The 18,596-nt window shown below is 43.5% G+C and overlaps 1 protein-coding gene across 3 annotated transcripts in view; it reads right to left on the reverse strand.

Moving 5' to 3' along the window:
• Positions 1-18,596, reverse strand: part of KLHL20 (kelch like family member 20) — a 107,227-nt gene that overhangs the window by 64,050 nt on the left and 24,581 nt on the right. For 2 of the 3 annotated variants that reach the window (XM_082266469.1, XM_082266470.1), the window contains exon 2: positions 11,815-12,003. In XM_082266469.1, the coding sequence (XP_082122595.1) occupies positions 11,815-11,837 (23 nt within the window). In that variant the 5' untranslated portion in view covers positions 11,838-12,003. Of the gene's footprint in view, positions 1-4,006; positions 4,094-11,814; positions 12,004-18,596 lie in introns of those variants that run through there. The other variant, XM_082266471.1, reaches the window with a different exon arrangement.

Genomic DNA, 18,596 nt, shown 5'->3' on the forward strand with positions numbered 1-18,596 from the left:
AGAGAAATGGATATTACATGGCCGCCTCCATTTTCTATGGCAAACCACCGCAAAATGGCTGCCGGACTACACAAACATGGCCGCGGTGTATAGAAACACAGAGGCTACAACAAAATAGCAGGAACCCAGGCCTCAAGGACAGACCCAGGGGCCCTTACCAGGTACAACCCCCCTGCACAGTCGATCGTCCTGACGCCGACGGTACACACCCCGGCCCCCATCGCCAGCATAGCACTCTGCCACCACCCCAGGGCCAGACCACCCAAACAGTCCCAACATATGTGGAGGGGAAGGGGGGTAGGATGGGGGACAGATAACAGGGGGGGTGTGCCTTATGGGAAGGAGGGGACCCCGGGGGTCAGACCGTTTCAAGGAGGGGCCCACGACCACACCAAAACCCTCCCAGGGGAGAGAGGAGGACAGCTACTCATCATACTAAAAACCAGATGGGCACCGCTACAGACAGAACCCCTCTCCATCAAAATGGGGGGCTGTCGGCCAAGAGGAACGCTCCAACTCGGGCTGAGACCCAGTCGTATGTGACCTCGCGAGATGTTTAACTCGCAGGCCAGCTCCCGTCCAGTGGGGCTATGTCACGGCCGACCTAGCATGGAGCAGAGGTCTGCGCTAGCTATCTAGACTGGAGTGACCACTGGATCTAGATTAACCAGCGCCTCACCAAGTCTGGCAGTTGATTGTAGATCTGACAGGAAAAACCCAGGAGAAAAAAAATTCTATCTAAAAAGAAAAAATTGCCAGGACCAAAGATCCCAGCAAGGAACTAGGTCCTTACTCTTGACTAGGCAGAAACAAAACTGAGTGCCTATAGCAGAGAGAGGGAGTATACCCCCTGGGACTGCCCATGGGCGTACCCTGCCTTTTTTTCTGCCTAGTGTCCTACTCCTGTAGGGGGCAGTATAACCCAACGGTTATCAAGAGCTGAAGCTGCGTCCGTCGTTGCATGAAAGAGAAACATCCCTGCTACCATTTTCAATGCATCAACTGCTGAACAGCTAAAGCCTTATTCCCCTGTGGCATACAAAAGCGTAAGCCCATAAAGGGCCACATTTACACTCGCACGGGGAATGCTAAGGTGATATGTGCATTGCTGTGCAGGTAGTCCCACCGATGTCAATTGCTGCAAAGACACTACCCCCAACTTGACATCCATGTGGATGCAGGTGCATGTCCCCAATCTCAGTGTGTGTTCAGGGATACATGCCCACCGCGTCACAATTGACATCAGGTAAATGGACAGAAAAAGTGCAAGCCGATCGTCTCTAAAAGTTTGCTGATGAAATTGAGATAAAAAGGAGGAAGAGACAGCCAACATTTTTAGAAATCCAAATAATCCCCCTTCATTAGAGGCATTCTATCTGGGGATTGTCCTTGGAGTTGTTTTGTCAAAAAAGGAGCATCAGTAGTCTCAACGGAGGTGTGCTTGAGAAACTCCTCCAAGCACAATCCCTTTGCAAGCATAGATAGAGCCCTATAGAAAATGTTTTCTCATTTAAGTCCTTATGAAGGGAGGATTGTGTGGTCCCCCAAAAAAGCATTGGCTGTCTTTTGTCTTCCTGTGAGCTTTAAAAAAAAAAAAAAAAAAAATCACATTAAACATATGTAGACATATAAAGAAATATGCATTTATGGGGAAAAAAATGATGTATAAAAAAAAAAGGTATGTGGGTGTAGATCCACCACTTCCTCTGAGCTAAGAAGGAAAAATTAAAAGTGAAAAAAATAAAAGAAATGAAAAAAAGAAATTGTGCACATGTCACATATCTATCCATCTCTCAACTCCTAATGATACAAAGTGCACTGTGCTTCCAGTTTCTATATTATGCAAATCCAATGCATCCTCTTGGCACTAAAATTATAATAATGTGAAAAAACTCTAATATATACAATCTAACAGAAACGTACAAACTCTGAAAGTGCATTAATGTGGATCTCCCACTTCCTCTTTGTGTTAGTATCAATAAAACATACATTCACCAGCCACTTTATTAGGTACACCTTGCTAGTACTCGGTTAGACACCCTTCAGAACTCCCTTAATTCTTCATGGCATAGATTCAACAAGGCATTGGAAACATTCCTCTGAGATTTTGGTCCATATTGACATGATAACATCACACAGTTGCTGCAGATTTGTCAGCTGCATGTCCATTATGTGAATCTCCTGTTCCACCACATCCAAAAGGTGCTGGATTGAGATCTGATAACTGTGGAGGCCATTGGAGGACAGGGACCTCATTGGCATGTTCAAGAAACCAGTTTGAGATGATTTGAGCTTTGTGACATGGTGCATTATCCTGCTGGAAGTAGCCAGCAGAAGATGGGCACACTGTATTTTATAAAGGGATGGACATGGTCAGCAACAATACTTAGGTAGGCCGTGGCGTTTAAACAATGCTCACTTGGTACTAAGGGGCCAAAAGCGTAACGAGAAAAAATTTCACACGATTACACCACCACCAGCCTGAACTGTTGATACAAGGCAAGATGGATCCATACTTTCATGTTTTTTACGCCAAATTTCGACCCTATCATCTGAATGCCGCAGCTGAAAAGGAGATTCATCAGACCAATTTTTTTCCAATCTTCTACTGTCCAATTTTGGTGAGCCAGTGTAAATTCTACCTTCAGTTTCCTGTTCTTAGCTGACAGGAGTGACACCCGGAGTGGTCTTCTGCTGCTGTAGCCACTCTGCTTCAAGGTTTAATGAGCTGTGTGTTCAGAGAGGGTATTCTGCATATCTTGGTTGTAATGAGTAGTTGAGTTACGCTTCCTTTCTATGATATGGAACCAGTCTGCCCAACCTCAAGAGGGCGTTTTCCTCCACACAACTGCCACTCATTGGATATTTTCCCTTTTTCAGACCAGTCCTAGAGGAGTAGTTTTTTAAATACTCAGCCTGTCTGGCATCAACAACCGAGCCACATTCAAACTCACTTTCTTCCCCTTTCTGATGCTCGGTTTGAACTTCAGCAAGTCGATTTCACCAAATCTAGATGCCTAAATGCATTGAATTGCTGCCATTTGGTTGGCTGATTAGCAATTTGTGTCACCGAGCAATTGAAATGGTGTACCTAATAAAGTGGTCACGTGATGTATATAGCAGTCTTTATGTACAATTGCAAGTCCCAAAGCAGGTGCCCAGGTGAGGTGTTTGTCAAAATAGCCAAGCAGGTCAATTAACTCACCTAGTTATAGGTTTTTGCAGAATACATATTTTAAAGTTAAAACATGCTGTAACTCATTAACAAAGTAACTTACTAGGTTAAATGACCCTCAAGGCCTATTTACACTAGGTTTCAAAACAGTGGCAAAAAGTCAGAACATAACTAATTGCATTACCTCTAACTGGGCCATTTAACTTGGGGTTTTTTTTTTTTTTTTATAACCTCTAAATATTCTTCTAGAAAAGTTTTATGATAGTCTAGGGGACACAAGCAATGCATTCATAAAATGCTTGTAAATGCCTAACAACTAAAGGCATTTTCCACCTCTAAAACATCTGAAAAATGCTTATATACTGGAAGCAGAGGGGGCAAGCAATATGTGACAGCTGCAACCATTGCATTTGTCTGCTTGTCATATTTGTAATATTTTGCATTTAAAATGCAAAAACATGGGACACAGAAAAAAAGTTTTTTTTTTTCCCTTCTAAAAGCTAAATGTAAATTACCAATTTGTTAGCAATAAACCGTGATGGATAATTTATAAGGCTACAGTATAATTAAACATTAACATACTAAGAAAAAAGGCAACAAAAAAACACTTACCGTACTTCAAGAGCATCTGAAACAACTGGACAACAGCTTTATGTAAAGCTTTAAAAGTGTCAAAGCAAACCATGTCTGAGCATGCAACAGAGACCCTCATCCCATAAATTATTTAGATGCTCAGGCAAGGAAGGTCTTTAACTGTGAAAAACTGGTATTTAAGTTGCCCAGGGACATGCTATTCCAAGTTTTATTCTGAAATTTATAAAACCCATTTACCAGGCTATGAGATCTGGCATCTGTGCGGTTTTCTCCCTTCTTACTCAGTAACTGACACAGCAAGGAGCTGCTCCTGGGATCTGCAAGATAGTGTGGAAAGTGTCGAGTAAACGACACAGGGGGTGCTTTTCTCTAACTCCCATTTCATTTATCCAACAGCTGCAGGGTAAAACTGGAACCGAGCCCAGTTGGAAGGGGCTTACCATATGAGAAAACATTAAAATGCACTTATATATAGAATAGACAGGGGAGGGAGGATAGGCATCTATTCTACAATCATTTAACAAGTAAATCAGATGAAACAATTATTTGAAAAGAGTTTTTGCTAAATTGTGTCTAAAGAAAAACAAAAACAATGGCCAGTAACTTCTAAATTTAGGAAAGAATAAAATCTAGGAACAAAAAGATATTTGCCCTGATGAGTTGCTCAACAATTCCCTGGAAGACTATTGTATTACAAAAAATAAAACCATTAAAAAAACGCCTTTACCTAGCTCCTACCCTTACAGATCTCTTACAACATTGCCATGCTCCATGAAAAAAAACAAAAGTTATTAGTCAAAGGCATTGAGGAGAAAATACTTACTTTATCCTTTGCCCCAGCAGGGTTTTTCCAGCCCTGCAACCAGTCCCCCGCAGCTCCCCTGTAAGCTGCGACTGAATCCGGGCACACTACATCCTCCAGGAGGTACCCATAATAGATTAGTGATGGAGGCTCCGCCCACAGAATGAAGCTTCAGGCAGAGGAGAAGAGTGCTGGAGCCGGCTGGAGTAAGTAATATAGAATGTTCTGAGGTCTGCTAGATGTAAAAAAGCAAAATAACCCTTGCAGTGTGGTGGGGGAAGGGATAAATGCAAGGGTAGAATTCTTTTTTTTCCACTGAGTTGGGCTTTAAATGGAAAAGCCTAAATCTACATGTACACCAGCCTGATTTGCCTTTTCCCACGGCAGCAGTCAAAACGCAATTCTTCTGCATTAAGTAGAGGTAGTGTCAGGGCACAAACACCAGGAGAAAGGCTCTAGGACCCAGCAGCGCTATCAGCACTTTGGCAGGAGAAGGACTGTAGGACCCAGCAGCACTACCAGCAATTTGCCTGGGCCTATATAATGTAGCCTGCCAGTGATTTTAGTTGCTGGTTGATCTTCTGCTCCTCCAGTGCGTTATCTTTGTGATATTCCAGTTCCTGTCTCCTGTTACCGACCCGGCTTGTCCTTGACCTGTCTCCTGATTGCTTCCTGTGTTCGACCTCGGCTATCCACCTGACCACGTCTGCTCTGATACCACCTAGATCCTAATCTTGGCTATCCACCTGACCCCACTCCAGTCTCAGCATTATCCCAGTCCCCTGCAAACACCTCACGGACACCACCTGTCTGCTGATTCCACTCCAGCTGTACTCTGGACCCTCCTGCACACAGTCCAGCAGGCGACTCGTGCTACTTTGGGCCTGACCTCTCCTGTTATCCTAAGGGGGGTCTGGAACTTAGCCACAAGGGAAGCACTCTCTCTCCATTGGCCTCCAGCACCAGGTACGCGATAGGTAGGTTTAGCCTCAAATAAAACACAGCAGCTCCTAAACTCTGCTAAAAGACTATTTTGTACATGGACACATGCTTTTATGCAGTGGAGTTTAGGAGCTTTGGCAAAAGAAAAAAGCAAGAGTTCCTAAACTCAAGCTTAGGAGCTGCCAGTGTACATGAAGCCTTAGGGTATTGGACAGGCTCTACAAAGGCATCAAGGAGTGTCTGCGCAAAAGGTATAGATGCTCTCTCCTGCAGCCTGGGAGTAAACTTCCTAAACAAAAAGGGCCAATTTACTGTCCTTCAGACTTTCAATTGCCACAGTCTGGTCCTCCTAAAGTAGAAATTGCCCTGATGTCAGTGGGACAATGCATCTTTGGTGTCAGGGAGAGGAACAGTGCCCCGTCATTGGTGTCAGCGGGAGGAACGGTGCCCCGTCATTGGTGTCAGCGGGAGGAACGGTGCCCCGTCATTGGTGTCAGCGGGAGGAACAGGGTCAGTGGGAAGAAAAGTGCCCCAAAGGCTGTATAAAGGCAAGCAAAAAGGTCCACATCTGGCCCCCAGGCTGCACTTTGGAGACCACTGCTCTATACTATACAAAATGAACAATCTACATGAACATAAGACAATTATCTTACGTTGCCTGATTTTGGCCCACAGAAGATGGAATTATAGGTTGATAGAATATTATTGTATAATACCCCACTCCTGGATGATCATCATATAAGTATCCTATGGGTCCTCCAATTGTAAGTGTTTTATCTTTTACAACTGCAACATTCCAATGCATCAAAATAGGCACATACAGTGGTGAAAAAAAAAAATGGATTCTTGTCTTTCCGTAAAATCCTTTTCTCTGATGTTCATTGACGGACATAGCTTCCTATCTTCCTGATCCTTGGGTTTATGTTGCCCTCTACAGGAGTAGGACACTCGGCAGAAAAAGGTTTGACTATGCCCTATAGGGCAGTCCCAGGGGATATACTCCCACTTCCGGCTATAGGTCTTCAGTTTTGTAACAAGCCGTGTCAGAAGAACATATAATCCAAGACAACAGAGGGGCAGGTGTGCTGTGCCTGTCAATGAACTTCAGAGAAAAGGATTTTACTGTAAGACAAAAATCCAGTTCTCTCTTTCGTTCATTGATGGACACAGCTCCTTATCTTCTTGACCCTTGGGGACGTCCCAAAGCAGTGTCAACATGAGGGGTGGGAACAACAGCACTAAACATACTTCCCAAATGCTAAACGTAGCCAACCAGGTAAAACAGGAGCTCAACCAGGAACAACTGGAGCTCACCTAAAAAAGTACACCCTCAAAGAGGACTAATCCTCTCCAACAGCGGCCTGCAAACCCTTGCAGCCAAAAGAAGTTTCCGCAGATGCCAAAACATCCACCTTATAAAATTTTGTGAAAGTGTGCACGGACGACCAGATGGCCACCTTGCAAACCTGCACCACTGACACCTAATGACGGAAGGCCCAAGAGGCACTAAGAGCACTTGTAGAATGCGCCTTAAGAGGGAAAGGAGAATACTGACCCTTAATGGAGTAGACCTGCACCACCATCTGTCTAATCCATCTGGAAATGGTCGCAGCAGACACGGCCAGCCCCTTACAGGGTCCATCCGCGGACAATCCGATTTCTGGAAAAACTCAGTCGCCACCATGTACACCCCGATTGCCCGAACCTCATCCAAAGAATGTAAGGCAATCTCTTTAGGGTGCTTAGGCTTAGGACACAAGGCAGGTAAAACAATGCCTTCATTTAAATGGAAACCAGAGACGAACTTAGGAAGGAAGGAATGGCAGGGACGAAGCACCACTTTATCTCCGTGAAACACAAAGTAAAGTAAACGACAAGACAAGCTGCCAGAAAAAAAAAAAAAAAAAAAAAAAAAAAAACACACCAAGAAGGCTACCTTCTGGGACAATGTACTGTAAGCAGAGGAATCTTGCGAATATTTTCCAACGGCGGTTACTGAAGAACTGACAGCACCAAGTTGAGATCCCATGAAGGCAATGGAGACCACACTGGGGGAGCCAAGTAGCAAACCCAATGAACTAAAGGTGTGAACCACAGAAAGCGTAGCCAAAAAGGACAATGAAAGAAACATGCCAAGGCCAAACCTGGCCCTTGATGGTACCCGAGGCCAGACGCTGCTCCACACCTTGTTGGAGGAAAGCCAAACTCCGAATCACCAAAAAGGAGCTGGGGTGAACCCAATAGATTCACATCCGCAACATACGCTCTTCAAATGTGATGGTAAATCTACCTAGAAGTAGATTTACTAGCTTGCAGATGTGGGAATCACTGATTCAGACAACCCTCTAGCCTTCAGCACCTGGCTACCGACAGCCAGCCTGTTAAAGCCAGCGACTGTAAAGAAAGATGGAAGATTGGCCCTTAAGCCAACAGATATCCTCGAAGAGGAAGTCTCCAAGGAGCATCGATGACCAACCGTATCAGATCTGCGTACAAAGACTGGCGAGGCCAGTCTGGAGCCACTAGGATGGCGGTAATTCCTTCTGCCTCAAGCCTAAGACTCCTGGCAGAAGTTCTAGAAGAGGAAAGAAGTGCATCACACAATACCGGTCCCAAAGGAGCCACCAGTGTGTTTGTGGCTTCGGCCAGAGGATCCAGAGACCGTGCCACAAACCCAAGCACCTTCCTGTTGAGACGAGAGGCCAACAAGAGCACCTCGGGAGTTCCCCACCGGAGACACGACTGATGAAACACCTCCGAAGGAAATATCCAGTATATCGATCGGTAGTCTGGATTCTTACAGAGTCCAGACATCCTGAGCACAATCCGTGCAAAAAAACACCACCCTACTCAGACAGGCTGAGATCCATGGGGACCATCGTCCAGTACAGGGTAAAGAAAGATTTATCCTGTCTAATCTTTGGAGAGCAAAGCCACCGAATCAGGGACCCTCTCGTAACCCGGTTCAACAGGATCAGATTGTCTAGAGACTGTGGATTTTTACCCCACATGACAAGAATCTCGCTTTGCAGAGGTCTCGTGTGGACAGATTTTGGAATTCATCCCATGGGACAACAACCTGGCTGAGTCCGAGTCCAGTACAGACCCAGATAGTCCAACTAGGTGGACAAAACCTGATACCTGGAAATTGAATTTCTGACTCAAACTCCTGCAGAGTCCACACAGTAATCACGGGTTGTCCTTCAGAGCAGTCAGATTGAAAAGCGAATGTCTGGCCCGGTCCTTTCACTGCAAACCACAGGAGGGGTTTGGAGCAGCCTCTGATCGGAATATGCAGGTATGCATCTTTTAGGTCGATCGTCACCATGAAAGCTTATTTGAATAACAGCTCTCTTGTCGTGATGATTATGTCCATCTTGAGCTTTTTGTAAACAACATTTTTGTTTACTTCCTTTAAATTCAAGATCAACCTGTATTTTCCCAAAGGTTTCCTTCTGAACACATGGGAAATAGAACCCCCTGTAACCTTGCTCTCAAGGGATGGGGGAAAGGACTCCCTAATCCAGAAACTCCTGGATTAGATTCATCATGGCAGCTGCCATGTCTGAGTCCCTTGGCTGTGGAGACCGAAATCGACTTGGGGGTATATGATGGAATTCTATCCGGTATCCGTTGTCGATTAGATCCAAGATTATATAAAACACGGAAGACAAAATGTAAAACCATAAAGTGTATCCAGTAGCGCAGGGATGGTGATAAGCGAATAATCACTCTACAATATAGTCAAACCTAGTAAAATCAGACGATATGTATAAAACAATGTGTAAAAAGTCCATCATTGTCTGATTTTACCAGGTTTGACTATATGGTAGAGTGATTATTCGCTTATTTATTTATCCTACTGATGGTGAGAGGTTACCACCATCCCTGCGCTACTGGATACACTTTATGTTTTTACATTTTGTCTTCCGTGTTTTATATAATTATTTATGAAGTAGCAGCACTGAGGATCAGCATCCTTCCTAAAGCGCTTGGGTTGTTTACTCTCCCTTTTACTAGGTTTGTGAGCATTTGTTTTTTAGATCCAAGATTAACTCGTTTGTTGTAACCCTTTGCCAAGAGGTTAGGACAGCCCCCAGCCTCCCTCCTACCCTGCAAGGGAAGTCATTGGCTTTTGTCTTTAGTTTGGGAGGGATTAAACCGAAATCCCCCTCTGCCTTTGCCCTGCATCTGTTGGTCCTTTTTGCCTTTTTTATCAGCAGACCTCTCCTAAACTGAATCCAAGTCTTCACCAAATATTAAGCTACCCTTGAACGGTAGTGAGTATAACTTCCTTTTAGAAAAAGACATTTCTAAAAGTTTGCCGGCAAACCCTCCCCAGGGACATTGCCCCAGTTTATGGAGAGGCCAGGGTCGGGAGGTTCCTGCAACCTAGCAAAATATCAGCAATTTTGCAGTGATCCTGTCTGGCCGAGAAAACACAAAATACAGTCTCACACCTGTATTTAAACTAATGTGGATTGAGTTTCCTGTATCAGGTGAGAGGAGCCTAACTTTCGTTAAGCAGTTCTAGAAGGTGACTGGGGAAAAAACGAATCTAAAAGTTTTACATAAAGTGGCAGCATTGACACACGTAGGACACTAAATTCTTCTAAAGCTAATACACTAGTACTGACTAGTATTCCGGTGTTTATCCTCTCCATCACTCAGCCAATGTGACCCCGGTACTGATGGAGAGGGGCAGGGGAGGGTCAAATAAGGATGCTGTGCAGGTGATCAACACCTTTCTTATAAACACTGATGACATCACTGGTTGTTAGGATACTGGTGGCTGGAAGATTGAAATGGTGCACAAATAAAAACCTGTGGCTTTGTAGAACTAAAAGGCAGGCTTGATCCACCTGCTGGCTTGTATACATGTTTGGGCAATTTTTAGGCATTTTGCGAAGGCACTATGGTTGAGAAAGGATGCCCTATAGAATGGTGCACTCTGATAGGAACACATTATGTAAGGGGGGGCCTCCTGATGTAGAAACCTGATGTAAGGTGGCACTCTGATGGGAAAAAATTACTTAAGGGGGTACTCTGATGGGACACCTGATATAAAGGGGTACCCAGACTTGGCAAATGATTTATGGAAGTAGTTTGATGGGGCACTCAATGTAATGAATTACTCTAGTAGGGGCACTTGATGTAAGAGTGAATGGGGACATTTACAGAGTGTGTGGAGAAAATAGTAACAAAAGCGCCAGATCATGGCTTGCGCAAAAAAAAAATAAAAAGAAGAAGGAAAGTAGATGGGTAAAATCTTTCATGTTACAGACTTGAGATTCAGACCTCAGCCGGAGGAATATTTTAGTGACCGGACCACATTGAATTTTAATTTAATGCCCCTGCTCTAGATCATTCCCTCTATCCACAACTAAAATTTTTGGTGTTAGATACACTTTAAAATCTCACAGTGGATATTTGCACAGAGTTTTCACAGCGGCTTTTCAGGGATTTCTGGAGAGTTTTGACATGAGGGAAGGACCAATAAAGAGATTACAAAATCTTCTGTGCATCGGTACTGTTAGATGGGATAGCAAAAGGAATGGCATAGGTCACCTAAAAAAAACATTTCAGGCTGCTGTACTGTATGGGTTAAAAGGAAAATGTATTGGGACTTAAAATGTACTGTATGGGTTAAATGCTTGTTTCGTCTACAGAAAGGAGCGAGGGGTAATCGATATATATCACCTTATTCATCATTTTCCTGACAAAACAAGCATTGAACCCATGCAGTTTGGAGAGGGGGCATGACTACATTTATTTACAGCAGTCCGGAGTAAGGCTTTAAAAACAAGTCAGCAATGGAAACTCCCTTATTTGCATCATCGTATCCTTGAATATCAAATGCATCCTATATGATTTACTAGCACCCTATAATTAGCTGGGCGCCATCATCCTATACTCCCTGATTTGTTTGGATATTATTAGGATGACCAGCCATGGCTACTAAATCTAAATTGAGTGATTATCCCCCCCCCCCAAAAAAAAAAAAAAATCCCGTGTCTATATAAGGGGGTTCATGACACCTGACAAACAATCTCTCCGCAATATATTTACAATAGGTCAGGGATGGGGGGAGAGGGGGTATTTTCATCAGAAGGACTTGTATTGAGTAAACCAGATAAAAATTAAGAACTACAAGATGATTTAGCATTAAACTTCACAAAAAGCAACATCAAACCAAAACCATACATAAGCACTATTTTCGAAAGCATTTTGTTTTTAGCTTTTAATTTGGAAAGCTTTTTTTGGGTAAATATTTTCATGCAGCTCTGGTTGCAGTACATACCTACGCATTGGCTTTCTGTCCATGCACAGTGAAGAGAATTCTTCACACCAAATTTAAGCTTAGTAATTGATAAGACAGATGCATGTAGTCACCCAGGACTCTCGTAGAGCTGGAACCTGGAGCGACTGCAAATCTTGGCTTTGTCTTGTTTAAGATCCTCTGCAATGACAAAAATCCTTCTTGCTGCATCTAAAATGTAAAAATAAAGTAAAACATTTTAAAAACATTGCATTTGATAATGTATATACAAACGTATACAGTCCATGTGGTGCCTGTGGGATGTGATTTTTTTTTTTTTTTTTTTTTTACAGTGAAGAAGGCAAACTGTACTATTGCTTTAACACACTAAAGTAGTCCAAAAGCCAAACATCATAAAGACATCCGAACCCCTCCCTGTTCATGGCCTAAAATGCAGATATGGTGTGGCCACTGATTGCAGCTATATTGTGAAGGAAGCAGCCCCATTCACACCTGAGCATTTTGTATCTCAAAGCTCCAAAACCCATGTTTCTCAGTTATGCCTGTTCTCACCTAAGCGTACTGTTGCTTGAGGCTGGATTCACACTAGCTGCGGCTCACAGAAAGGGGTAAGGTGCGTCCGTTTTCCGTTTCAGGTGCAAATCCGGTCCGATTTTTTGGCTGAATTCGCACCTGAAACAGACCAGAAGATGCACAGGACCCTTTTCCAGTGTGGACCGCGGCCGCCCCGGAGCTGTGTGAACCGGCTCCATTGTCACACTCTCCTGTAATGCGAGATGGATGCAGGGAACCCAGCCTGATGCTTGAAAATTGAAGTGGTTGTAAAAGCAGAAGGATTTTTTACCCCCCTCCCATACTCACCTGAGCACAATCTGGAACCAGAGATCTGCATGAGAACCAAGGCTCTTTCGGCTCTCTCACTTCTCATGGTTATAGGGGGCCAGAATCGCCGGTGAGGGATAAGAGGAGGAGGAGGACCGGGCTGCTCTATGCAAAACAATTGAACAGAGCAGGTAAGTATGGCATGTTTGTTACGAAGAAAAAAAAAAAAAAAGTTTAAAATCACTTTAAGGGGCGGTTCACACTAGATGCGGTGCAAATTCACAGCAAATTCGCACCGCATCAAAAACGCAACCGGTCACGCAAACTGATTGCGAAGTGTATGCTAAAGACCCCACAATCAGTTTGCAAAACACAGCGTGAACTACAGAATCGAACTGCATGGGTGTGAACAGCCATGCAATTCTGTTCTGGTGCATTAAAAAAAAGGGTACTGCACGAGTTTGGTCTGAATGCGATGCAAATTCAGCCCTACAGTTTGTATGGATGAATTTGCATCGCACTGACATCGCATGTGATCTGCACAGCAATGCGGTGCAAATCACATGCAATGTCTGCCATCGCACTAGTGTTAACCGGCCCTAAATGAGCTTCTTTTGAGCTACAAGGTGCAAGTATTTTTTTATTTTGCCCAAATACAATTCAATGGGAGTGCCTATAAAATGTGCGAAAATGCTTTAAATTAGGGATAGACTGATTATCGGCAAGGCCGATATGAACTTTCCCCGATATATTAGTATTGGCCCTGGAACTGGCTGATATTTTTGTGACGTCATTCTGCCTTTCTAGGCTGCCTCCCTCGCCTTGGACAGCCTCGTCTGGAGTCGGGACTAGTCTTGCGGTAGTGTATCACAGCCATACACCCACCCACAGCTGCCTGGTGCCAGCCAGCCACCCACATCCACAGGCCCTGAACCAGCCAGTCACTGTACCATCGAGCCAGCCAGCCACCCACAAGCCCTGTACCAGCCAGCAACCCACAGGCCCTGTACCAGCCAGCCACCCACCTACCACAGGGTGCCAGCCAGCCACCACAGGGTGCCAGCCAGCCACCCACCACAGGGTGCCAGCAAGCCAGCCATTAAGCATTAAACAAAAATTAACATGTTCAGTACCAGATTTGTGTCAAAAATTGTCTTTATTTTTCAAAATTTTAAATGTACAAAATATCTGCCGATACTGATGCGTTGTGACCAAAATATCGGTATTGGTATCTGCCCTGAAAAAGCCATATTGGTCTATCCCTACTTGAAATACCGTATATACTCGAGTATAAGCCGACTTTTTCAGCACATTTTTTATGCTGAAAAAGCACCCCCTCGTGTGAGAAAAAAAAAATTCAAATTGAGAAATGCCAGGAACAATCAGGAATGACTGGGAATTACTTTTAATCGAATCCGCCGCCGTTAATACGGTAATATGCCCGAATAACATGACCCGCCGCTTGACTCCTCTGTAGCAGAAGAGCTGAGGAGACAGTCAGCGGAGAGTCAGTGGACGAGCTGCGCCCGCACGTCACTGTGGGAGAAGCCAGTGCTGGCAGCCGCGCTGCTGAAGAAGTGAAGTGAGCTGCCGGGGCCGGGAGGCACTGAGGGAACCCGAACACCTGCCACCATCTGCACATCAGCAGCATCCAGCACCCCAAGGTTCTTCTAATATTATATTTGTTTATTTTATATATTTTTATTTATTTACGCGTTTTTATATATTTTTTATTTATTTTTATGCATTTGCGCGCTATTCTTTTTTAATATACATGTCTCTTGGTTCATAGCTGCAGCAGCTTTAGAAATACATGGGTATGCTCCCCCAAATTTTTTGCCTGTTTATTATGTATTCGGTCTGACCAGACTATCGAGGTTGAGCAACCCTCCCCACCCCCCACACACACCTGTACTCAATCAGTGTCCACCATCAAGTGGATATAGGAAGAGTCCCCTGTAGTGCATTTGCACATCCTTCCCAGCAAGGAGTATTATCTCCAAGGGTAAGAAAGGCTGGATTCATCTTTTTCATGGATAGTGTAGGACCCACTGATAATGGGGTACTTTGACGCAGTAGTGGGCTTGAGCACGATATGGCCATATGGTGGGACCAAACCCCCATTTTTATTTATGGATTGTGTTCAGATTTGGTAGTTATTTCTTTTGCATTTGCGCGCTATTCTTTTTTAATATACATGTCTCTTGGTTCATAGCTGCAGCAGCTTTAGAAATACATGGGTATGCTCCCCCAAATTTTTTGCCTGTTTATTATGTATTCGGTCTGACCAGACTATCGAGGTTGAGCAACCCTCCCCACCCCCCACACACACCTGTACTCAATCAGTGTCCACCATCAAGTGGATATAGGAAGAGTCCCCTGTAGTGCATTTGCACATCCTTCCCAGCAAGGAGTATTATCTCCAAGGGTAAGAAAGGCTGGATTCATCTTTTTCATGGATAGTGTAGGACCCACTGATAATGGGGTACTTTGACGCAGTAGTGGGCTTGAGCACGATATGGCCATATGGTGGGACCAAACCCCCATTTTTATTTATGGATTGTGTTCAGATTTGGTAGTTATTTCTTTTGCATTTGCGCGCTATTCTTTTTTAATATACATGTCTCTTGGTTCATAGCTGCAGCAGCTTTAGAAATACATGGGTATGCTCCCCCAAATTTTTTGCCTGTTTATTATGTATTCGGTCTGACCAGACTATCGAGGTTGAGCAACCCTCCCCACCCCCCACACACACCTGTACTCAATCAGTGTCCACCATCAAGTGGATATAGGAAGAGTCCCCTGTAGTGCATTTGCACATCCTTCCCAGCAAGGAGTATTATCTCCAAGGGTAAGAAAGGCTGGATTCATCTTTTTCATGGATAGTGTAGGACCCACTGATAATGGGGTACTTTGACGCAGTAGTGGGCTTGAGCACGATATGGCCATATGGTGGGACCAAACCCCCATTTTTATTTATGGATTGTGTTCAGATTTGGTAGTTATTTCTTTTGCATTTGCGCGCTATTCTTTTTTAATATACATGTCTCTTGGTTCATAGCTGCAGCAGCTTTAGAAATACATGGGTATGCTCCCCCAAATTTTTTGCCTGTTTATTATGTATTCGGTCTGACCAGACTATCGAGGTTGAGCAACCCTCCCCACCCCCCACACACACCTGTACTCAATCAGTGTCCACCATCAAGTGGATATAGGAAGAGTCCCCTGTAGTGCATTTGCACATCCTTCCCAGCAAGGAGTATTATCTCCAAGGGTAAGAAAGGCTGGATTCATCTTTTTCATGGATAGTGTAGGACCCACTGATAATGGGGTACTTTGACGCAGTAGTGGGCTTGAGCACGATATGGCCATATGGTGGGACCAAACCCCCATTTTTATTTATGGATTGTGTTCAGATTTGGTAGTTATTTCTTTTGCATTTGCGCGCTATTCTTTTTTAATATACATGTCTCTTGGTTCATAGCTGCAGCAGCTTTAGAAATACATGGGTATGCTCCCCCAAATTTTTTGCCTGTTTATTATGTATTCGGTCTGACCAGACTATCGAGGTTGAGCAACCCTCCCCACCCCCCACACACACCTGTACTCAATCAGTGTCCACCATCAAGTGGATATAGGAAGAGTCCCCTGTAGTGCATTTGCACATCCTTCCCAGCAAGGAGTATTATCTCCAAGGGTAAGAAAGGCTGGATTCATCTTTTTCATGGATAGTGTAGGACCCACTGATAATGGGGTACTTTGACGCAGTAGTGGGCTTGAGCACGATATGGCCATATGGTGGGACCAAACCCCCATTTTTATTTATGGATTGTGTTCAGATTTGGTAGTTATTTCTTTTGCATTTGCGCGCTATTCTTTTTTAATATTTAATATTTATGGCTGACCTGGGTTGAGGGAGGGGTTGGAGGTGTAGGCCTAATGTGAGTTGAGGGGGGGGGGGTGGAGGTGAAGGCCTAATGCGGATTGAGGGGGGGGGGGGTGGAGGTGAAGGCTTAATGCAGGTTGAGAGGAGGGGGGGGGGGAGTGGAGGTGAGGTGAAGGCCTAATGTGGGTTGGGGGGGGGGGGGGTGGAGGTGTAATGTATGTGCTGTAATGTACCACTGACCACAACCCAAGGTTTCCTTTTTTATTATATTTACAGTAATATTTTATTTTATAGATTTTTATTTTATTTACGGTAATATTTCTCTCTATGCTTGACCTGGGTTGAGGGGGTAGCTGCTGCATTTTCCACCCTAGGCTTATACTCGAGTCAATCATTTTTCCCATTTTTTTGTGGTAAAATTAGGGGCCTCGGCTTGTATTCGAGTCGGCTTATACTCGAGTATATACGGTACATACAAAGTGTACTTTATGCAAATTTCTAAAAATAATTAGCTTCCCATTGGCTTATTATTATTTAAAAAAATGCACAAGCTTCAGACTCCAGGACAATTTATACCCTAGGATTAAATCCAGGAAAAAAATAAAAAATCTAACATACAAACAATGCTTGCAATCCAATTCACATCCAAATAAATACAATATTAAAAACATCTCAATGTATTCCTCGATACGGAAACAATAAAGAGAAAAGCAATGAATTGATCCCTCTATAAGTTATCAGTTTACTTGGCTTTAGGTAAAGCTGCTGTGAGAATTTTAAATACTTATAAATTTAATAGTGAAAGCGAGAAACTGATTTATTTTTGCAACATACATAAACTGGCCTCTTTACATCAGTTTTAAATTATCCGCACATTTTCCTACAGCATTTTTTTGCAATATGTGAAACACTCATCCAGCTCCGCTCTCAGAATAACACAGGGAAACATTCCAAGAGTGACTGCGGGGGCAGAAATAATAACTCCAGTGTATTATAGAATGCAGATCAGACCCATATCCTTATTTAATTGGGTTCTTATTCTGTACAGTAACCTAAAGCACCTAGCTATCAAAACTCTCTCTGCTAAAGTCAGAGCAGTACAGGAAGGATTTTTTTTTCATTGTTATGGGATACAGTATTTTAAAATAGTCACACCTGAACGTATCGTTTTCAGGCGTTTTTTCTGGCTTTTTTCAGACGTTTTTTGCAGATGTTTGGAGGCAGGCATTGACATCTAACAAAAACGCCTGTAATCTGCTAAAAAAGAAGCTCATGTACTTTTTTGAGCTTCAGGCATTTTGCTTCAGGCGACAAAATGCTCATATATGTTAACACTTATAGTGGAGACTGAAAAAGGTGTAGGTGTGAACAGGGCCTAATGCACACACTAGTGCCTTTATAAATGAGAAAGGGAGCAGGGGACTCCTGAGGGTCAGAGAAAAGCACCAAAATTTGGCTTGTGAAAGATACATCTCGGTTGCAGTGAAAGGGATAAACACAGGAAAAATTACCTGGAAGGTAAACGCTTTTCTTCTCATATTACCTTCTCCTGCGTTTACATGTACCCTCCTTAACCCCTTCATGACCAGGGAGAAAACAAACCTTAACACCCGAATCCAATTTTGTAACTTTGACATGGGTTAGTAAAACTATACCATAGCATTGCAACCAGTTACTGAACACAGGTGGATTATGGTTTTTTTTTTTTTCAGAACACAATGGGCTTTTATTTGGTGGTAAATTGTAATTGATAGCTCCTGATTATTTTTAATAAAAGAAAACTGGCCAAAAATAGTAAAAAAACAAAAAAACGATATATATTAAAGTTTACTACCGGACACTTACCCCCTTCCTGCCCAGGCCAATTTTTAGCTTTCAGCGCTGTCACATTTTGAATGACAATTGCGCAGTCATGCAACACTGTACCCATATGAAATTTGTATTATTTTTTTCACACAAATAGAGCTTTCTTTCAGTGGTATTTAACCACCACTGGGTTTTTATTTTTTGCAAAATAAAAAGGGAAAAACTGAATTTTTGTAAAATCTTACCTGTAAAATTCCTTTCTCTGAGTCCTCCGATAGTTGCCGCCTCC

The sequence above is a fragment of the Pelophylax lessonae genome (genome assembly GCF_965119305.1).
Source record: "Pelophylax lessonae genome assembly, chromosome: 8".
NCBI lineage: Eukaryota > Metazoa > Chordata > Amphibia > Anura > Ranidae > Pelophylax > Pelophylax lessonae.